Source organism: Otolemur garnettii, unplaced genomic scaffold (genome assembly GCF_000181295.1).
Source record: "Otolemur garnettii isolate 467f Iridium unplaced genomic scaffold, OtoGar3 scaffold00171, whole genome shotgun sequence".
Classification (NCBI taxonomy): Eukaryota; Metazoa; Chordata; class Mammalia; order Primates; family Galagidae; genus Otolemur; species Otolemur garnettii.
In genome coordinates this window covers 1,411,511-1,434,874 of record NW_003852566.1, presented here as the reverse complement: position 1 = coordinate 1,434,874, position 23,364 = coordinate 1,411,511, and the positions used below count along the sequence as shown (strand labels likewise).

The following is a 23,364-nucleotide window of genomic DNA, read 5'->3' as shown; positions in this document are numbered from 1 at the left end:
AAAAAAAAAAAAATACAAAGTACCTGGAGCCTTTGAATGATGCTGGAAACTTTGGGAAGCACAAAAGAAGTGAAAAGAAAGTATCAGGGTTTGATCACAGACTCATTTTAAGTTGATCAAACACCAAAAAATTATCTCGGAATTTCTGAGCTAGAAAACACCTTGGGGATCTTCTTTCTCTCTGGCCTTCACAGCATTCACGTGAGTGAGGAATCGGGCACAGAGCAGTGACTCTCAGGTCAGAGAACTGGCTGGAGTCACCATGCACCTGGAGCTGCTGTCCACGCTCCCTGCCTCTGCCTGCACGCTGACCCTTTGCTATCCCTTCTGCCTCCAAGACAGTGACAGGAATACAGATTGCCCATAGCCTCAGAAAGTGCATGGTGAATCAAAAGACTATTCCAGGAAGAGAGTCCCTTTGTTGAGAAAAAGGAAGGAGCTGCGAGCAGCAGGAGAGATGGGAGGAGAGTGCGCCAGCGTGCAGGGCAGGGGCAGGCTGTGCGGTAGGCACGTCCTCTAGCTGCCTCGCTGGTAAAAGGCTAACCATGTGTGCCTGGCAGGAGAAAACACCTGTTTTGACAGTCTCTCTTTTCCACCCAGCATGTACAGGTCCTGGGGAGAGGGCAAGATGGGACCTGTGAGTCTGCTGTTCCCTTCATTGGTTTTGTTTCACTAAGGCCTCTTCTAAGTAAGAGCATCTTGCTTACCACCTGAGATCCTGTCCGCTGAGAGTATGTGCTTTCACTTTCATTATGAATCCTAGACTTAAACCATTCACTTCCTCTGATGCTCAACTGAAGAAAGAGCAGTCTGTTCCAACACTGTGTGTGTGTGGCAGGGGGTGGGGGGATGAGCTACTTTGAACTTATTACAAGAGGGTGTTGCAGAACCGTGTGGCCCTTTCTAGGTTTGAATTGTGTTTGCTTCTCACCTTAGGTGCTGAAGTTCAGCTTGCCTTAAGTCACATACCAGTGGGGGGCGGGGGGCAGGGACTGACCCACCTTGATTTGTTTTCACATGTTCAGTTGTCTGGCTTAACCAGATGTGCCAGAACCACTTCTGTGGGGTCAATTCCTCACCCCCCTGGGGTGTGCTACTGTTAGGCACAGCTTGCCTCTCAGGTGAGAGTCAGTGATGAAGGGAAGGAGAAGAAAACTTGGAATGGCTGTTGTGTACCAGACTCAGTGTCAGACTCTTCACAGACGTTTTCACAAATGACATGTAGTCACCTTCAGTTGTCATGTCTCAAGTATAGTCCTCAGAGACAAAGGCTGGAAGAGGTGAAGTGACTGGCATGGGCCACAGCACTAGCCCTACAGAGCAGGATCAGTGCCCAGGGCCCTCTGACTCTCTGTCCACCCTCTGCAGCACTGGGAGTGGGATGCTGTGGAGGATGGACAGAGTGCATGTTGCATGGACACCCCTCCACGCCACCTCCAGGTGACTCTGCAAAGCACTGTGGAAGGGCTCTGCAGTCCGGCATGCTCGGTACACACACGTGGGAAGTAGGCAGGACCAGCACCTTTCTCCAGTGTTTAACAAAATGAATGGTAGGACTGACTGACCAGTTTTATTTGTGGGGTGAAAAAGAAGGAAGAGTCTAAAATGGCTGAGATTTTCTAACTTGAGGATTGCAGAGAAAGAGGATCAAGGCTTTCTCTTTGGGCTGACTGGGGCAGGAAGGACTGGGAGCAAGCTAGAGTGACTGTGAGTGATGACTACACAAGGATGCTTTTGAGGTACCAGTGGCTAGCAGTGGCAGTGTCCAGGAAACAGTTGGATGTCCTCAGCTGGAATGCAGGAGAGACACAGGGGCTGGGTGGGTAGTTCATGTAGATAGTAAATAAAGCTACGGATGGAAGGAGAGAGCTTAGCAAGAGCCAAGGGCTGAACGTACAAGAAGTGAATTTCAGGTTAAGGAAGGAGTGAAGGCTAAGAAAAGCTGTCAGAGGTTTCAGAAGGAACCTGGAGGAGTGATGTTCTGCAAGTCACAGAAGCCTAGTACTTCAGGAGGAGACAGGAGAGTGTGGCCATTAGAGCCTCCCACAGTGACCGCCCCCATTGGCAGGAATTAGGGGGAAAGCGTAGGACATAGGTCTAGTCCATAGACTTGTTTTCTCTAAGTTGCTGAAAAAAAAAGAAGAAAACAAGAAAAGAACAGTTCAGCTGCTATGGCCCAAAGCACAGTGATGGAATGTCTGTGGCTGTGCCATGCTGTTTTGTGGACGCCTAGTCACTGGAGAGCTTCTCTTACCCAGGGACAGGACTTAGCCCCCACTCTAATTTCAGTAGGGTCAATGTGCTCCAGAGGTGTGTGTGTTCTGAACTTTTAGCTCAGACTTAGTAATTTGGTATTGATGCATTTTCAATTCAGACTGAAGGGAGTACAGTTGGAATTTAGTTAGTGGGCTCCAAATTAAACTTGGAAACATGATCCTTGTGAAAAATCATTTTAGCTTATCAGTAGTTGGCAAACATTTATACAACAGTGGTTGTTCTGGTTGTGCCTTTGGCTGCATGCTAAACTGAACAGCAAGCTGTGTCCACTGATTGAATAAAAAAAATAATGATTTTGTATTATGGGGAATTTTTTACAATATGCCAGAAGGACCTACTGGAGTCTCTTTAATCTTGAACAATGCTTGGTTCTTGCAGAGGCAAATTATGCAAATCAGTACTTAGTGTTTCATAATCAATCAGGTCTTTGTTGGAAGTGTTGTGAGTGCCAGCAGAATAGAATTTCTATCATCCTGGGAAGAGGAAGGTGTTGCAAGTCAGACCACTGCTGTGATCAGCAAAGGACCCTTGTCAATATTCGAACTCTCCCTACAGTTAAAACACAGTTGTTCTTTGAGAAGAATTCCACTGTTTTGTACCAGCGTTTTTGTTTTACAGTTTATCTTGCTTTTGATAATTTACAAAACACCCATGAAGGAGCAGCTAGCAAAGCTGTTCTGTGGGTGACACATCACAAACAAAGCCGGGCTTGCCGCCTGAGATGGCAGCTGGCAGCCATGCTTCCAGAGCTCCCTTTGTGTCTCAATCTGCTAGAGTGCAGTATTGTCAAATCATCCTGGTCTCATCCAAAGTGCACATGTATGTTTAACAACAATGGCATTTCAGCTTCAGCCTGGACAGAATAGTGTACCTTTACTAGACCTTTGATTTGAGATCAAAAAGAAAGAACCAGAGAAATTTTAAAAACCCTTGAGGAAAAAAGTGGTGCTGTATTTGAGTGAGGGCTTATGATGACTTCTGCTGTTAAAACTTGTGTTGCCATCTAGTGGATGATGGGAAGCATGTCGCTGCCTTCCTGTGTTGGGAGCTAATTTTATCCAGTTTCTCACATGGGCTAGGGTCCCCAGGCTTGTGCCTGAGCAGCTTATATCAGATAGACATGAAGATAATTCAGCACAGGAGAGTGACATCTGAAAGTGATGTGCTGATAAGAGGGGTACTTAACTTGGCTGGAAATGGCAGAGAAGACTTTTAGGAGGTGTGACACCTGAGCAGGGTTCTGCGTAGGGGTGAGTCAGGAGATATGAACTGGGAAGTGGAGTGGCTTTGGATCTGGAGAAGGCGTCAGAGAAAGGGGCCTTCTCTGGAGGGCCTGGGTCATGAGAAGTCGATGTGCAGTTTTAGTCAAGGAAATATAGGGAAACATTCACCTTTTTTGTCAGTTTATTTAAAAACACGTTTTATCTAATTATAGAGATTATAGAAAATTCTCATTTCTATAATCTGATTATAGAAAATTCTCATTTCTATAATCTGATTATAGAAAATTTTTAAAGTGTAAAAGTTGTTAAGAAGAAAGCAAAGTCTCCAAATCTTACTGCACAGACAGCCACCAATCTTTTGGCAGAGTGTTGTGGAGTCCCGTTTGTCCACGTGCAGCACTGAGTGTGCATCCGTGTGTTCTGACACATCGTCACAGCGTATATGCTGCGGCAGCTGTGGTTTTGCCTCAGTTCCCACTCAGCAGTGTGTCTGGGGGAAAACTATCCAAGTCAGTAGTCCCTGGTGTTGAGTCCATCCCCCCACAGGACCAGTTCTCACAGGTTCATGTCTTGGCATCTTTTGTGTTTTGTTTTATCTTTCCTAGTAAAACCTTTATGTGTGTAAGGCCACGTTAATGTATCTAATATGAGGGCCACACTGCTACTGTTTTATAATCACCTTGCTTTTATGATAGATGAGTTGTGTGGAGAATTTCAATGTCTTAATGATTTGGGGAATTAGCCTTATTGAAATATAGCCAATTAAAAGTGAACTTGATTTATCTTTGAAGAGAGGGAAGAGTCATATGAATGCCTATAATTTTAGAATGGAATTTAAATAACTTGTTTGGTTAAGTCTTAGACTAATGAAGAAGCCAGATCCTTTGCTGTTGGCCTTGTGTTGTGCACAGTTGTAGACAGTGCCCTTCCCATCAGCACTTCTGGAAAATGTACCCCTCAGAGACTTACTGTCCTCAGATTGTACAGCAGGATCATCCTAGTGGGCAGACTTGGGGTTGAAGGCTCACAGACGCTTGGTTTGGGACATACCAGTCTTCCATTTGTATGGAATGTATTACCTTATTGTCTTCTCATCTGTAAAATGTGATGATAATGGTACTTACCCCGAAGAGATGTTAGAAGAAGTAAAAGAGATAAGTGGATGCATAGCGTTTAGACTCGTGCCACAGTAGGTAGTATTCAATAAAAATTGACTATTAACTTATACCACTGCCATTTTTTAAAAAAAGTTTTTACCCCTTCCCTTTGTAGTGAAGTCCAGGAAGATGAAGCAGCTTGCTCAGAACTTCAGCTGGCAAAAGTTAAAAGTTTAGGGGAGCTTATACAATATACCACTTTCTTCCCAGCCCAATTTTGGAACTACCTGAGAGAAAAATATATGAGTCGAGAAAGAAAAGAGCCAAGTGGAGAACATGGCTTTCGATATATGGCCGAGTATGGGCAGCACATGGGTCAGAGTACGCTCTCTGCTGGCTGACTGGCACCATGGTCGTGGAGGGTTACTCCTTTTCCCTCTGAGAAGAGTGACTAAAGATTGGGAGGTCGGCTAGGAAGATGAGGCAAGGCAGAGGATGGGGAGTAAGGATTCCCTTTGCAGGAAGCCTCCATGCAGAGATTAGAGCCAAGAATCTTGGCCAACTCCCTGAGTTTCTCACCCATCTTTCTCTTGTCTGTGCTGTTTCACCCAAACCCCACACAGTCTTTTGCCCAGCCTTTCTCCACTGCCCTATACTCTATCCTAAGATAATGGTTGGTGAAGATTTGCGCAGATGGGGAAGAAAGCAATCCTAGACGTCTTTTTCATTACTTGTTCAAACCACGATTTGAGGTGGCTTGACAAATGAGCTGGCCACCTCATACTCTCAGTCTTGACAGCCATTCTGAGTCCTTTCTTGCTCATGTTGGGGGACCTTCCTCTCAAAAGCCCCTTGCCCGTGCCAGGTATAAGCCTCCCCCATTGCCAAATGCAAGGAGCAGCGGCGAGCTGCGGAAGGGATACTAGGCAGTGAAAACATTAATGCTTTCCTTGCAAATCTTTTTTTTTTTTTGAGACAGAGCCTCAAGCTGTCCCCCTGGGTAGAGTGCCGTGGCTTCACAGCTCACAGCAACCTCCAACTCCTGGGCTCAAGTGAGTCTCCTGCCTCAGCCTCCCAAGTAGCTGGGACTACAGGCACCCGCCACAACGCCCAGCTATTTTTTGGTTGCAGCTGTCATTGTTATTTGGTGGGCCCGGGCTGGGTTCGAACCCGCCACCTTAGGTGTATGTGGCTGGTGCCTTAGCCACTTGAGCCACAGGTGCCGAGCCGCAAATCTTTCTGTATGAAGTGTAATTAAACTTTTTAAAAAATCAGTATATGCAAATACTCTTACTTGAAACCTAGTATTTATTTCTATGAAGAAAAACAGCTTATTTAAGCTAACTACTAGTAGTAATTTATTGGTCTTTTAACAGTGTAGTATAGAATAAATAACATAGCCTTTGAGTCACACAGATCTGTGATGAGCCCCAGCACTACCGTGTCTTGGTCTGTGATCTTGCTGTCAGCCCATTTGTATGTTTATTAAGTGTGTGGGGGAGAGGGAGGTATTGTCTAATTTCTACAGTTGTTGTGGGGTGGGAGTGACAGAGCACATGCCAGGCAGTTGTGCACTGCCTGGCACATGTGTGCTTGGTAAGCAGTGGTCACCACTGGGTGAAACCAAGTGTGTAGTGCATGACTGAACATGTAGTGCATGGCTGAATGTAGACACAGTCCAGGAAGAAAACAGGCTGATAGTTGGTATTCCTTACTTGGATTGCTTTTCTCAATTCCCAGGTATCCTCCTAGTGAATTTAGTCCTGGAAAACTATAGCTGTGACTTGCCAGAAATAAATGTTTAACTTTGGTGGTTAAAAACTCAAGCCTCATATTGATTGAGAGTGGTTGAGTTTAATCCAGGCTTCAGCCCGTGTGTTGATGAGGAAATTACTTATCCTCTCTCTGTCTCAGTTTTTGAATCTGTAGAACAGGTGTGTTAAAACTTGCCTTCTAGGGCAGGGGCATTTAACCTTTTTTGCCTTCTCCCCCACACATTGGAAGGATAAGACCACACATTAAATATACAAACACTAATGAAAGATGATGAGCAAAAAAGAAAAAAAGGTCCATGTGTACTTAATATGACATCTAACACTAAGATTAAAAAAGAAAGTGCTCACAAAATCAGCATGCTGCCTGCAGTCCACAGGTTGGACACCTTTGTTTTAGGGGTTGCTGGGAGAAGTAGATGAGCTAATGAATACATTGCTCTTGGAATTCTGCCTGGTTTGGAGCTAACTCTCAACAAAGGTTTCATTGTTGATTTTTAAACTGGTGTTGATCCTGTAAAAACGGAACTTAAGCAGCTTGCAAGTACTTAGAAATAAAGTAGCCAGAGATTATTGAGATTCAATATAGGTTACTACTAGTTTAACAGCAGAAAATTTGTACCTCAAAAGTGTTAAAAGAAGAAAGTAGTAATAGGACTTTTTTTGTTTTTTGTTTTTTGTTTTGCGATGGGATAAAGTGCAGTAGTACCATCATAGCTCACTGCAGCCTTTAACTGTGGTGCTCAAGTGGTTCTCTTGCTTCACCCTTCATGTAGCTGGGACTACAAGCATGTGCTACCACGGCTGACTAATTTTTTCTGATTTAGAGATGGGGTCTTATTCTTGCTCAGGCTGGTCTTAAACTCCTGGCCTCAAGCCATCTTCCTGCCTCTGCCTCCCAGAGTGCTGGAATTTACAGGCATGAGCCACCACACCCAAGATTTTTTAAAATAACATTTTATTATGGAAAATTTCAAATATATATTAACATAGACGGAATAGTGTAAGGAACCCCCATGTATGCATGTACCCATCTTGAACCATTGTCAGCTCATAACTGATCCTATTTCATCTCCTTCCCCCAACCTCCATCTTATTTTGAAGCAAATACTCGGCATTGCATCATTCATTTGTAATTGTTCAGTATATATCTCTAAAAGATAAAGATTCTAAAAATAAAATTAATCATAATACATAATATCATTATCACACCTAAAAAATTCATTTTAATTCCTTAATATCATTAAGTATTAAGTGGGAGATTTTCTAATCTGTAAAGTGACAGTAATAAACAACAGACATCAAAATGACTTTCATATCTTACGAATCTGACAAGGGGCTTACAATCAAGATTTATGAAGAACTCAAGCAAATCAACAGGAAAGAGCAAACAACTCTGTTAATCATTGGTCAGAAGACATGAACAGAATCTTTCCAAGAGGACAAATGGCCAACAAACATAAAAAAAACCTCTTCATCCCTAATCGTCAGAGAAAGGAATAATTACAACTACTTTGAGATATCACCCAACCTCAGCATAGCCCACATCACAAGGTCCCTGTGGAAAGAAGAGAACACTCATGCACTGTTGGTGGGACTGCAAACTAATACATCCTCTTTGGAAGAAGTATGGAGAATCCTCAAAGAGCTAATAGTAGATTTCCCATTTGACCCTCCATTATTAGGTATCTACCCAGAAGAAAAAAAATCATTTCATCATAAGAACATCTGCACTCAAATGTTTATTGCAGCTCAATTCAAACAAGAGTGCCCATCAACTCATGAATGGATTAATAAACTATGGTAAATGTATACCATGGAATATTATTCGGCTATCAAAAAGATGTAGAATGCAGCTTTTGTATTTACCTGGACAGATTTTGAGAACATTCTCCTAAATAAAGTCTCAAGAATGGAAAAGCAAGTACCTCATATACTCAATACTATGTTGACACTAAAAGAGGCCTATACAAGAATAAAACACAAACTCAAGAAAGGCTAGGGAGAAGGGGGCTTGGTCAATTCCCACCTAATGGGTACAATGTAGGAGCATATGGCATGCTTCCTGGATGAAGGACTCAACTGCAACTTGGACTTCACCTCACAAATACAAACAATGTCATCATATGTACTCTCATATCAATCCAGAATTTAAAAAATGATTTTAATATCAGTGAAACTAGAGAACACTCATTAATTTGACAGTACTGAGGAAGCCAGTACAGCAGAATCCAGGGTTCTGGTTCCAGCTCTGCTGGTAACATCACTTCTCATGGCTTTGGTTTCTTTCCACTAAGAAAAATGCCTATTGTCACAGGTTGCTGTCAGAATTAAATAAAATAATTAAATAAAATAACCCACTTATAATAACTAGCACACAGAAGCTATTAAATAAATATTGCATTTCTTTACTTTTTTCCTTTTCTTCTTTGGGTACAGTTTGATTCTTATTTTAAACTGTAGTTTATGATAGACATACAGGGTTCTGTCTTTGTCCATAGCCTCCCTCTCTGCAGAGACATAATTAAGGCAGTACGGCAGTGTGACCACACCATTGTACACTGGTAGCAGCTCTTTCCCTTGTAGGCTGTTGGTCACATGGCTCATGCCCACTCTTTGGGCACAGATGATCTTCTTGGGAAGCACGTTGGGTTGCCCAGTTTCAGTAAATGTTAGTGAAGCTATGCCTTCTAAACCCACCTCACTGACTTTCCTAGGAGGACTATTTATTTTCATAAACAGCTTGTCCTTTTTCATTTTTTAATTCATTTAGTTACCTTTTTGATCCAACAAATACATTGGGATTTATGAGATCTTAAAGCCTTCTCTATTGGATTTTCTCTCCCCCGCCCCCACCCACCTCCTTCCCAACATACAGGCACTATTAGAGATATAAAAATGAATCAGACAGAGATGCCATCTCAAGGAACTTAACCAAATTCTAGCAGGGCTCACAGATAAACACTGCTAATGTAACACAGAAAAAGCAAACAGGTATCTAAGAACTACTGAGGGCAATGCAGTGAAGGCTTTGTAGAGGAGGTGCCCATTAAGCAGAGCCTAGGAGGGTGAGCAGGGGTTCTCCAGAGTTGAAGAGAGGCTTTCCAGGCAGAGGAAGAGTGGTCTCCGAGGAGTGTAGCAGCCAGGACGATGCACCCCTCCTGCTTCCCAGGGCCTGTGGGGTGCCTCACGAAACAGGCTCAGCCCCCAAAACACTCCTCTTTTTAGTCTTTGCATCTTATCACCCACCTGGTCACTCAGAGACTTCACCAGGGACCCTTTCCTTCTACTCAGGGCCATTTTCTCTCCACCCTCTCCCCATGCCATTAGGTGGGATCAAGACTGTAAGGCAGGGGCCCTCAAACTTTTTAAACAGGAGGCCAGTTCACTGTCCCTCAGACCGTTGGGCGGCTGGACTGCCGGCCCTGGGACAAGTCAGCTGCTAAGCAGGACAGGCAGCAGCCGCAAAAACACCCAGCAGGCCAGATAAATATCCTCGGCAGGCCGCATGTGGCCCATAGGGCCATAGTTTGAGGACACCTGCTGTAAGGAATTGGAACTAATTTTACATCTCAAAGGGCAAATGCACTTTTATTTTACCCTGATTTTCTTATCAGACTTGACACTGCAGTGGACTTTCTCTTTTTGGAAGAGGCATTCTCTTTAGGCGTATGCATATTCTGACTTTGTCATGTGACTCTTTTTAAATTAACACTGTATATAGAAACTTAAAAATCCAAAGCATGCAACTACTTCACCTCTCTGAAAGTTTGAAAGTGTATGTCAGAATTATATGAACTATAATGTGCTGTTCCTGGTGGTTAAGACTTAGTCTGACAGTGAACAGATTAGAGCACGGCTGAGAATCAGTGTCAGCTCACTGTCACGTCACTCTTTACAAAGATAATCTTACCATATAATGGTCTTGGGGACTTAAGTATGCCAATTTAGATAAACCATAGAAAGACCTGTTGAACTTTTTTTTGTTGTTTTTGATTTTTTTTTAAAGAATTTTTAGAAATTTCAGAGCTCTCGAGTGTCTAAAGAAAATTTAGTATTCCTTTATTTTCACAATGGCATTTGAAATATGATTTTGTACATTGTACTCATATTAAGTATTGAGTTATACTAATGTTATTTATTAAGTCAATAATTAACACCTCTTATTTTTTTCAAGAATTCCATTTAATCTTGGACAAGCTTTACTCTGTTTTAATAAACTTATTTTATAGAACTTTACCATTATAGAGCTTATGGAGTTCGGGTCACATTTGTTAGACTTTAAGGAAACTCTCATAATTATGTTCTTATGAACTGCCCAAGGGACCTGTGTGCTCCTGGCACTCAGCCCCAGGCCCGGTTCTACCCTGTAGAGAGCACCCGCTAAAAGTGGGGGCGGGTGGCTTGATCTAGCCTGTGTAGTAGATTCCCTTGGACTTTTAAAAACTTTTTATGGAAAACTTTATGACTCCTAAACAAACTTTTGTGGCTACTAAGGCTCTTAGTAGGTATATTAGTTACTTATTGCTGCTGTAACAAATTACCACAAACCTGTGACTTAAAACAACACAGATTTATTATCTTACAGTTCTTTAAGTTGGGTGTCCAAAATGAGACTTTCTGGGCTTAAAATCAAGGTGTTCACAGGTCTGTGTTCTCTTCTGGAGGCTCCAGGGAAGACTTTGCCCTTTCCGGCTTCTAGAAGAGGCTGCCCACATTCCTCGGCTCCTTTCCTCCATGTTGGTAAAAGCACCAGCATTGCTGGACTGAGTCTGTCTCACACTGTATCACTCTCTCTTCTGCCTTCCCTTCTACATTTAAGAACCTTGTGATTACATTGGGCCTATCTGAATCATCTGGGATAATCTCCCTATTTTAAGCTCAGCTGATCAGCATCCATAAGGTGACCAGACGTCCCACTTTTGGTGGGCCAGTCCTGATTGTTAACAATTTGTCCCACGTCCCACGGCATTTTAAAAAAGTTCCAGTTTTTGGAAAGAATGCATGACAAGCTAGGGAATGGTGGGAGAATGGGAAGGGAATATACAATTTTCAGCTGCCATGTGGCTATTTTGCCAGGATATGAGTTTTATATTATTTTTGTTCATTTTAAACTTTGAAAGTTTAAATTATTAAACTTTAATAATAACAAATAATTGTTGAGAACTGATTATCGAGAACTGCTTATCAAAGTTCGCATTGTTGATCAGTTGTTAGAATTCGACCACCATTGTTTGGACTTAATGGTGCATTTTTTGGCATTGGCAACCACAAAAACATTTTGTAACTGTCTCTTAGACGATACATATCGTACTGCGTGCTAGTGCTAGTTAAACAAATGATGTCAACAAATCAGCTATTCAGATAATTTAGGTAAGTGATTTATTTATTTCATGAATTTAGCAGACAGTACTCATATTATTTATATTTTATAGTGGCGGCAAAACGTCTAGCGCCGGCCTTGAAAGTGACACTTAGGACTTACGAGGTATCATTATTAAAAAAATATATTGATAAGGAAAAGGTTAAATCTTGGGCATCAGCAAAAATCACAATAGAGAACAAATGGTTAGAAATATTTCATCATTTTGAAACAAACCATGTTCCATACAATAATGCACTAAAAACTGTGGGATACGCGCTGTCCTTACCGGGAACTAATGCTGCGACTGAACACGTTTTTTCCTATGGCAAATAAAGTGTGGACATCAGAAAGATCACAATTAAGTGTTGAGACTTTGAAAGCCATTTTTTGTGTGAAATATAATTTAACAAATTCTTGTGAAAAATTTCATGACCTTTTAAACAACGACAGCAATCTACTAAAAAGAATTCACTCAAATGAGAAATATGCCAAAGAATAAAATAATACTATACATAATTTTTTAATGTATTATATTTGTAAATTGTACTTATGTTGAAATTTAAAAATATATATTACAATACTATTTTTGTGTTCTATGAAAATTTTTGTTGCTCCATATAGACCAAATTTTAATTAAGAACACCCCCAGGTCAGTGGTGTCTCACTTTACCAATGTTAAAGTCTGGTCACCTTACTTTAATTCCATCTGCTACGTTAATTCCCCTTTGCCATGTGACCTACTGTGTTCACAGGCTCCCAGGATTAGGAGTTAGATTTCCTATGGGAGCAAGGAGGGGCATGTGGCCAGGAGAGCATGATTCTGCCTACCACAGAAGGTGTACAATCAAGGCCTTGATCAACACCTTGATTTTAATCCTTCTAGGATTATTCAATACCCATTATTTATTCACTATTCAATAAAGATTTTAAGGCTCTGCTTTGCACCAGGAATTGTGTCTGACAAACCCTGGGGAAGGAGAGAGAACTCTCTGCCCTCCAGGAGCTTGCAGTCTAGTGAAGGGAAATCAGTCTATGAGTCAGTCCTTGAGGTCCTCAAGAAGGAATAGCTGCTGAAACTGATTCATTTCAGAGTTTTATGAGGGGATGGGATCTGACTGTAGATAGGAGTATGGTGTGAACAAGAAGGGAGAGAGAATCTTGACTAAGGAGGAAGAGTGTGACCTGGAGAGAATAGTAGTTAGGGCCTTCCAGGGAGAGGGGCAACTGTGAGTGTGCAGGTGATGGGCAGACTTGGAGCATGGCAGGGATTTTCAGGGCTGACTTGTGAAGCTCAAACTACAGCTAGAGTGTGGTACTTGGTCAGGCCCTGTAATGACACATTGGCTGCCCTTTGTCAAATCAGCCTGCAGAGTCTCCTCCTTTGGCTGCAGTATATTTTAAAACCAGGATTCACGACTGCCAAATGTGTCAGACCTGTTCACTTCCTCTGCATGACCCTGAGTTTGTGACCCTTGATAGGCAAGCATTAGAGAATGGACAGGGAAACCATTGAAGTTTTTGAAACAGAAGAGTACCTGGATCAAGTCTTGTATGTGAAGCAATAAACACCTTCATTGCACATCTCTTAAATTTTTTCTCAGCAGACTTAAATGTCCAATTCCATGATGCAGCATAAGTGGAAAACAGGAGCAAGAATGTGAGGAAGGCAGCTGTGGTATAGTGGGAAACATGCAGAGTGTGGATTTAGACAGTTATGGGCTTGAATCTGAGGTCACGCACTAAGCATATAACCTCGGATGACGCATTTAGTTCCTCCGAAGTTTGCTTTCCTAAACTGGTCTGTGACAATACTGCTGATCAGTGGCCACAGCAGGGCTGCTGTGGGGAGAGAGGGACTGAGCATGTGAAAGTGCCTGTCAGTGCCAGGGGCATGGAGCAGCCTCTCAGTCACTGTTATCTGTTAAGTGAGTATCAGGGCCGTACTTATTTTTTTCTCTAGTTTATGCTCTTAAAATGCCTTAGGGTATTTTTCTGAACTGCATTTAAATTAATAGTCTACACCAGAGATGTCCAACCTACCACCAGAGGCTGCATGCTGATTTTACGAGGACTTTATTTGCTTATCTGTGATATCAGATATCAAGAAAAGTGTACAGGGACCTTTTTTTTTTTTCCTTTGCTAATCAGCTTTCATTAGTCTTTCTGTATTTACTGTGTGGCCCAAGACAACTCTTATTCTTCCAACATGCAGCAGAGAAAAACAAAAACGGTTGAAAACCCCTGTTCTAGACTATGTAGGAAATTTAACTGAACCCTTCCTAACGTAGCTCTAGACAAACCCTGAATGTTTCTTTTGTGATAAACACTATTTTGTGTTTAGACATATACTCGTTCCATAAGTGTTTTGTTTTGTTATTTTGAAACAGAATCTTTCTCTTTTTCCTAGGCTAGAGTACCATGGTGTTGTCATAGCTCACAGCAACCTCAAACTCCTGGGCTCAAGTGACCCTCCCTCCTTAGCCTCCCACGTAGCTGGGACTGGACTACACAGGCTCTGCCACCATACCTAGTTTCTTCTGTTTTTAGTAGAGATAGGGTCTCTCTTTGCTGAGGCTGGTCTCAAACTCCTGAGCTCAAGCAATCTACCCACCTCAGCCTCCCAGAGTGCTGGAATTCCAGGTGTGAGCCACTGCCCCTGGCCCTCATTCTACAAGTGTCTCCTGATCACTGTGTGTGCTGCTTGTGCTCAGAACTATAGAGAGAACCAGACACCCCTCCCTGCATAGTGCTTAATGCTGCTGACAAAGAAGCATATTTATGCAAGTTAAGTCAGTACTTGGCCGTGAATGACTGAGTGCCACGTGGGTGGATGCAGAAGTCCTTTTAAGTTCATAGCAGAGTGAACATTAGCCTGAGTTGGCCTTGACAGAAAAACTTTCATGAAGAGATGAAAGTTCAGCAGACCTTTCAAGGCTGGGCCCTGTGTGTGGAATGAGCGTAAGGGGCATGAGTAGGAAGCTGGGGGTGAGTTGGAGGATAGCAGTAGGCCACTGCTAGTTAATACTCTCCTCTAGAAGTACTTTTGTCCCTGGTGACTAACCTGGGGGGGGTTTCCTTTCACTTTATTTAATTCATTGATGTTTTAATCCCCAGCTTCACACATAGCATTTAACCTTATTATACTAGGAATCTGTCATCACAGATACAGTTCTATGCCTGTGCTGTTGGGTTCTCTGTGTTCATTCACAGAAGTAGGCCATAGGGAGATGGCAGCTTGCTGTATAGCAATAGATTAGTTGCCCCCCCAAATCCTTTTTCTTTTTTAAACTCCGCTGCTTTGTATGAGTCCTATTTATAGAGCTTAGAATCCATCCCCAGGAACATTTAGAAGAAGAAATACTTGTCTGTAAAATTTTAGATATAAGACATAGAAGAAAAGGTAATTACATGCTGTGTAATTATTAGACTGTATGATCTCATTAAATCTCTAAGTACTTTAGAGAGCATCTGTCCGTAATACCTATCATTGAACAATCAGAGGTAGATGGAGCCGTCAATAAGAGAACAAGGGACAGGAATGTTAGTAAGTGAGGGATTAGAGTCTAAAGTGGGCCAGGCACAGTGACTCACACCTGGACTCCGGCTCTCTGGGAGGCGGAGGCGGGTGGATTGCTTGAGCTTAGGAGTTCAAGACCAGCCTGAGCCAGGGTGAGACCCCCATCTCCAAAAATAATTGGGTATTGTGGGCGGGCACCTGTAGTCTCAGCTACGAAGGAGACTGAGGCAAGAGGATTACTTGAGCCCAAGAGTTTGAGGTTGCTGTGAGCCATGATGCAACAGCATTCTATCAACGGTGTCAAAGTGAGACTCTGTCTCAAAAAAAATAAATGAATAAATAAAAAATAAAGAGGCTAAAGCCAGAGTTGCTCCATTTGTAGCTTCAAAATCTTTCTGCAGTCTGCATTCCATTCTCTATTGATTTAAAATTCATACATGAGTGTAACATATCTATATAAACTGCTTTCTTTTTAATTTTAGATTTCTCACATTGGCAAACTGAAAGATTTTCTTCTGGAACATAGGAAAGATTATATTAATGCTTATAGGTAAGTGCATATTTTTTATCATGACTTTGGTGGCTATGTTCTTTTCCATGTCTGTATTCCTTTTGAGCTTTGTGTCCTTACTTTTTACTGGGAGTTGTAATGGGGAGGATCACATTGGCAATAGAAGAATACTGTTTTCAAAGCCATGACATCATAACAGTAGTATCTTCCAGTGTCTGTGCCTCTCTGTGTACCATTATCTCCTCGCAAATGAAATTCTCTCCCTGGATTCTTACAGAGCAGTGTATGAAGTTAGTGATACATATGTTGGTACCACCTGAAATTGTGGAGAAATAAGATTTTCAAGGCTCTGCTAGGCTATTCTCCCCATATCTCTTTGCTTCAGCCTATGACACCAATTTTGCTGATGTGGTGGTAATGGTCTCATGAGCATTTTTCAGTCCTCACCTTCACGTCACTAGGTCATGTTTTCCTTGCCAAATCCACTCCTTAGTTCCAGTGGCCATCTCCTCCTCCTGTCCTTCCAGGCTATTTTGACATTTGCTAGAGGCAGCTATAAGCCCAGTTTGCCATGGCATGGCATTCATTATGTCTGACACTTTTCAGGAATGTTTTTATTAATCTCCTAGCATAACTCGTGGGGACATTTTCCTGGTAGCTATCCACCTTCTACTTAGTAGCCTTAGCTGTTTTAAAGCATCAATTGGATTATGCCAGCGCCTGAGAAAGCCCACCATGAATGCCCCACTGCAGTTGGCATTAGCACCAGCCTCCGTGCTGTGGCCTCGCCACTCATGAACTGACTCCCGCCTTCTTTGGCTTCATTTCAAACCCCACCAGCCTGCTTCCTGTCCCTCCCGCTGTCAGGCTCCAGGTAGACCAGAACTGTGTTCTTCCTGATTCAGGGCTCAGCCATGGACTGTTCTCCACTGCCCTGCAGTCTCTCCTTTTCAGACTGAAAGCCTGAACTTTAATGCTTCCTCTTTCAAGAGGCCGTCTCTGACCACCCTTTATAAAATAGATCTCTTCTGTTTGTTTGTTTCTCCACCCTGTATGTTTTCCTTCTAGCACTAATTGCAATTTGTAATTATTTAATAATAGTAGTTTGTAGTTTATTGTCTGTCTTTGTCACCAGGCCGTAAGTTTCTTGAGATAAGGAACCGTGTCAGCCTTTCATCCTGTCTCCATAGTGCCTCACCCAGGTTTGGCACAATGTGAATTCTTGTCACATCAATGACTGATTCCCCCACAATCATAAGGCACATGACACCCACTGGTTCTAAACCATGGTGATTTTGCTCCCAGGGGACATTTGACAGTATCTGAAGGTACTTTTGTTTGTCCCAGCGAACAAAAGGGAGAGGAGTACTAGTGAGATTTAGTGGGTGGAGGCCAGGGGTATGCAAAGCTCCCTGCACGTGCAGGGTGCCGCCACTCCATAGCCAGCAGTCATCTGGCCCAAAGTTAGGTGGTGCTGACACTGAGACCCCTGCTCCAGCCTGAGACTATAGGTGCCCGCCCACAACACCCGACTATTTTTGGAGATGGGGGTCTCGCCCTGCAGGCTGGTCTCGAACTCCCCTCACTCTCTACATTAAACTTTTTCATTCACCAAAGATTTACCCAATACTTGTTCTGTGCTCAGTTCTGTTCTAGATGCTCAGGGCAGGTCAGGGAATAAAATGGACAAATATTCCTACCCTCATGCTACTTGCCTTCTGGTGGGCTGGCAGAGAAGAGCACTCAGTGCACAGTGTCTTAGGTGATAGATCCTGTGAAAAAAGAAAGAGCAGAACATGGGAACAGGGGTCAGGGCAGGACCCCCCAAGATGCCTTTATAGCCTACTCCTCTGGGAGGGCTGGAGCCCCTGATAGGGTCCCTCTCAGGTCCCGCCTCATCTCCTCCTCCCTGCTCTCTACCTGTGGTAGAGAAACCTTTCTCTTCTGTTTTTAAAGGTAATGTCCCATTTAGGTCCTTTTATCTCATCATTCCCACTGCTTCTAAAAACACGGCTGTGCATATTTGTGATTCATATCTACTTTTTTTATCATCAGGCTGTTTTTTCCTTTTCCTGGCATCTTTTACATTTGACCTTTTCAAGCTACAGGCACTGTCACTTTCTCTGTTTTCCTTTAGTGCCAAATGTAGGGGGAAAGTCTATATCCAGGATTTGCCAACTTTCCATAAAAGCCAGATAGTAAATACTCCAGGCTCTGTGGGCCCCATGTGGTTTCTGTTGCATATGCTTTGGTTTGGTTTGGTTTTATTTATAACCTTTGGAAATGTAAAAGCCATTCTTAGTTCTCACACTGTGGAAACTAGGCCTCTGGGCTATACTTGGCCAACAGACTGTACTAGATGCTGAACCCTCGTACATGACCCTCTGTTTCCACCCTAAGTCACCCACTCCTCATAATACCACATAGGGCTTGGGTTCCATCACTTCTTTTTTCTTTTTGAGACAGAGTCTCAAGCTGTTGCCCTGGATAGAGTGCCATGCCATCATCATAGCTCACAGCAACCTCCAACTCTTTTTTTTTTGAGACAGAGCCTCAAGCTATCCCCTGGGTAGAGTGCGTGGCATTACAGCTCACAGCAACCTCCAACTCCTGGGCTCAAGCGAGTCTCCTGCCTCTGCCTCCCAAGTAGCTGGGACCACAGGTGCCCGCCACAACGCCCAGCTATTTTTTGGTTGCAGCCGTCATTGTTGTTTGGCGGGTCCGGGCTGGGGATTCGAACCCGCCACCTTAGGTGTATGTGGCTGGCGCCTTAGCCGGTTGAGCTATAGGCACCAAGCCAACCTCCAACTCTCGGACTTAAGCGATCCTCTTGCCTCACTTTTCTATTTTTAGCAGAGACGGGGTCTTGCTCTTGCTTAGGCTGGTCTCAAACTCATGAGCTCAAGCAATCCACCCACCTCAGCCTCCCAGAGTGCTAGGATTACAGGCATGAGCCACCACACCTGGCCTGTTCCATCACTTCGGAAACTTCTCCTGAAGCTCATCTGTGACTTCCTAATCACCAAATCCAATGACTTTCCTCAAACTGAATATAAGTGGAATCATATAGTACATACTCGTATGTGTCTGCCTTGTTTCACTAGACATCTTTTTGAGGATCATCCGTGCCTTTTTATTGCTTTATTATTTATAATATTCCATTGTGTGAAATTACCACTGTGTGTTTATCCGTTTATTGAACAGGGACTGTTGGGTTGTTTGCAGTTTAGGGCTACTATAAATAAAGCTGCTGTGAGCAGTGTCTCCACAGGTCTTTAGTGGACCTATGTATTCATTTCCTTCAGGTAAGTACCTGGGAGTGAAATTGCCAGGCCACACAGATGTGTGGAGTGCCTGGCTTCAAAATAAATACCAAGCAGTTTTCCAGAGTGGTCTTGGTGTTTCACACCTGGGAGCTGCAGCCGCTCCACATCCTCGCCAGCATTCGGGGTGGCTAATTAATATTGTTACTAAAGTCTCTTTTCTTTCTTTCTTTTTTTTTTTGAGACAGAGTCTCACCCTGTTGCCCTGAGTAGAGTGTCATGGCATCACAGCTCACAGCAACCTCAAACTCCGGGGCTCAATCAATCTCTTGCCTCAGCCTCCTCAGTAACAGAGATTATAGGCGCCCACCACAACGCCCAGCTTTTTTTTTTTTTTAAAGAGACAGAGTCTTGCTGTTGCTCAGGCTGGTCTCAAACTCATGAGTTCAGGTGATCCATCTGCCTCAGCCTCCTAGAGTGCTAGGATTACAGGCCTGTGCCACTGCACCTGGCTCTCTGTCCATCTTGAAGGCCTTCTCCACGTTAGGTACACTGAGAAGCATTAATTAACATTTTATCACATCCGTCACAGATGGGGGACAGGCAGGAAAGGGAAGTGTAGAGATGAAGACATGGCTGCTGAGCCAGGGCTGCCCCCCGTGTCCACACCCTTCCCTACCACATGTTCCTGCCCATTAGCACAGCTTCCTCTGTCACCACATGCCAGCAGCTCCTCAGTGCATGTCACAGACACCTTTAGTTCCCTGTAGCCACTGTCCTGCCTATCCAGTGCCACATGCTGCTCCTACCCACCCCCTCCTTCCCTTGGGAGTGTGTCATGCTGTCTGTGTCACTTGCCTGATCTCTTGGTTCCTTCCTCTCCGCATTTGGCGTGAAGGTACAGCTGCTGTTTGGTCCTTATTACCATGGATATGATGACACAATTCCTCTCCTCAGCTCCCTTGTCTGACTGAAGGATGTGACCCATCCATACTTCTTAGATAGGTGAGACTTTTCATTAACCTTACCCACTCTTTCACCCTCTCTCCTTCTCTTCGTGCCCTATAGCTGCATGGACATTTGTGTCTCCTCCAGGCCTCCAATCGCACTGCCTGCCTGTTGTTCTTGACTCTAATCTATCCATGTCACATGTTCATATGTTCACGTGCTTCCATCCTGAAAGACCCACTCCCCACCACCACCTTCTCATAGAGCCTGCCCTGGCCCTGCCTTCCTGTCTGAAAACCATCTCTCCTGCCCTTCAACTGTGGAAGCTCTTTCTCTGTATTTTTCTTATGGTATTTCTCAGACTTGCCTGGTATAGTAGTTACTTAACCATAATAATCTCTTCCACCAAGTTCCTTGAAGTAAGAAACTGCATCTTACTCATCTCTTCGTGTTTCACACTGCCAGAGTTCCATCAGTTGGTTCATTCATCCTGCAGATGTTTATTGAGTGTCTGCCTGCATCACGTACCATGTCAGGCATGGAGGGCAAGGTAGTGAGCAAAGACAGATGAGTTGGTCCTTGCCTTCATGGAGCTGTTACAGGATTCTTGCAAACAGGTAAGGCCTCAGGTGTGACAGGTGCTGCAGAAGTAGAGTACAGATAACCTTTGAGGAATTTAGCCTTGTCAGGGAAAGTATCCTTGATGAGCTGAGGCCTGAAAGACCAGAAGGGACCTAGGTAAGAAGGAAGGAAATGGATTTGAATGTAAAGGGGTTGGAAACACCCTGCAGACAGTGTCTGTCCTCTTGTAAAACATGCTGAGGTGAAGAAGACAGTTTCTCACAGTAAATAGTCATTGAAGAGTTGAAGGAATGAAGTAGATACCTAATGCACCATCCGGAAAGAGGTTGATTTTTGAAAAGAAAGAAAGCATTTTGACTAAAACCTCCAAAGTGGTTTCTGGACCAGACTCCAGCTAGCCATAGACATAGGCACATTGCATTCCAGGACTCATCTTCATGTATTGTGTAAATTAATGGAAAAGTCAGATTTGGCAGAGGAAAGATGACGTCAGGAGCATCTTTGGGGAATTCATCTTTATAAAACAAGGGATGTTTGTATTTCAGAAACCTTCCTATCCCAAAGTTAAGAATATGAAAGAAATCCTCAGCTTTTTAAAAAACTTCCTCAATATATTACAAAAATGGAAATGAATCACATAAACTTTCAACAGAGAAAAATAATTAAAACCCATGTGAGTTTTAATCCCTGATGTATTGTCTACTTAAACTGAATATGGGTCTGTTTTATACTTTTAAATTTAATACATCTGTGTTATTTTGGAATATATTAAGATAATTATTATTTTGCTTACTACCAAGAAAACCTTATTTTTAAGTTCTCATAAAAATCACTGGGTAACACTAGATGGCAGTGTATATTTTATTTCTAAAGGTGTATATGTGTATCAGTACTAATTTCATAGGTCATAAAAATGGAAGCTTCACCAATTTTGGAAAAGTTTATAAAACTGGCATAAACTTATCAATTTCCTGCTCCTTTCTGTTGTATCTGACAACTTAGGTGAAAGATGTGGTTATAGAGATCTTTTATAGAAATCTGCCACTAATTTCCCTTTGCCTGGAAGAGGCATCCAGCAAGGTAAATGCTTTGAATGTGGTTTGGTTGAAGTTGTTCCCTCTAAGCCGGGTGAATCTGAGAAAGCCGTGTAATGTGAGACTCAGAGTCTTCCTCTAAACCAGAGGACAGCACAGTGTCGTCTGGGGGCCAGGGCCTATCTACTGCTCGCTTCGTGCAGCCTGTTAGCTAAGAATTGTTTTCCTTTTTGTTTTTTTACTTTTCTTTCTTTCTTTCCTTTCTTTCTTTTCTTTCTTTTCTTTCTTGATAGGATCTCACTCTGTTGCCCAAGCTGGTCTTGAACTCGTGGGCTCAAGCAATCTTCCCACCTCAATGTCCTGAGTGGCTGGGCCTACAGGCATGTGCCATGGCACCCAGCTTTGTGTATTTTTAAATGTATATTAAATTTACATTTGTAAATATTAGAAAAAATAAGCTGATTTTATCACATGTGAAAATTACATGAAATTCAAATTTTGGTGTCTATAATGCACTTACATTAAGTACTGTCTGCAGGTGCTTTTGCACCAAAGCAACAGAGTTGTGCATCTGTGACAGGTGATAAGGCTCACAACGTCTAATATATTTATTATCTGGCCTCTTTCAGAAAAAGTTTACAGTGCCAACAATAGGAGTGATAATCACTCAGGAAGTAGTTCAGAGGTTTGAAGGAAACACTATGATTGAAACACAGTGCAGTAGAAAATAACGCCATTGTATCAGGGTGCTCTGTGTGAGGCTGCGATAGTGAGTGATGTTAGGGCAGTAAACCTCGGACAGTGGAGCCAGGCTCCTGGGAACTGCTTGTCTACAGCATGTACTGCTGTCTCTCAGTACAGTGGGTGTAGAGCCTAAAATTTCCCCTTTCCCAGCCCCAGCAAAAGGAAACACTGGAACTAAGGACCAGGATTCATGAGGGCCAGTCCCAGCTTTGCCATTTACTAGCTATGTGGCTCAAGCATATCACTGACCCTCTCTCTGAGTGTCAGACAGAACTATGGCCCTGTTGCCAGTGATCATTGCCAACTCCTACATTGTGAACGCCACTCCTACCCTGTTGTGGTGCCTTTGAAAAAGCATGGGCTTTGGGGTCAGTCACACCTAACTTCTAGCCCCAGTCTGCCATTAGCAGTCGTGTACATGTGTATAGCTCATTTAACCCTTGTGCTTATTCTCTTTGGAGTGAAATGTGGATGACGTTCTCGCAAGGAGTAAACAAGATGTGTGGGAGAGTTTGTGGCACACAGAAGTCCTTTGGTTAATTAAGTTGGAAGCCCATTTGACCTTTGATGCAGTGGAAGGTGGGGGCTGGTAATGGAGCAGAATAAAACCCACCCCTGCTTCTTGCCAGAGGTAGGTGGGTGGGATGGAGACAGACAGACATAGGATGCAGGGATCAAACCAACTGGTGGAGACCAGCATCTTAACCAGCTTTGTGACTGGTAAAATCTGGGTTGGCAGGCAGAGCACAGGTCTCCAGGCAGGTGGCCTTGCTGACACTGCTCCTGAATTAGAAAGACTCGCTTAGCTGTTGGTGCCAGTGAGCAGTCCCAATCCCTGGAGCACAGACAGCAGGGCAGGCCCTGCGCAGCATGTGAGAGAGAAATAGAGTAGCACCTCTGTTGTCTGTGAGGGGACAGCTCCCAAAGATGGGGAAGAGGTGAGTGTCAGCTAGACATGTGCCAGAGGGAGCGGGTGTCACTCTGGGGAAGGAGGTGCAGGGCACATGGAAATCCAAGCACTAGGGATAAGT

General features: G+C 43.3%; 1 protein-coding gene across 1 annotated transcript in view; it reads left to right on the top strand.

The window, feature by feature from the left end:
* Nucleotides 1–23,364, top strand: part of STX18 (syntaxin 18) — a 143,953-nt gene that overhangs the window by 59,975 nt on the left and 60,614 nt on the right. Inside the window, exon 2 of the mRNA XM_003800188.3 lies at nt 15,734–15,801. Within this exon, the coding sequence (XP_003800236.1) occupies nt 15,734–15,801 (68 nt within the window). The remainder of the gene's footprint in view (nt 1–15,733; nt 15,802–23,364) is intronic.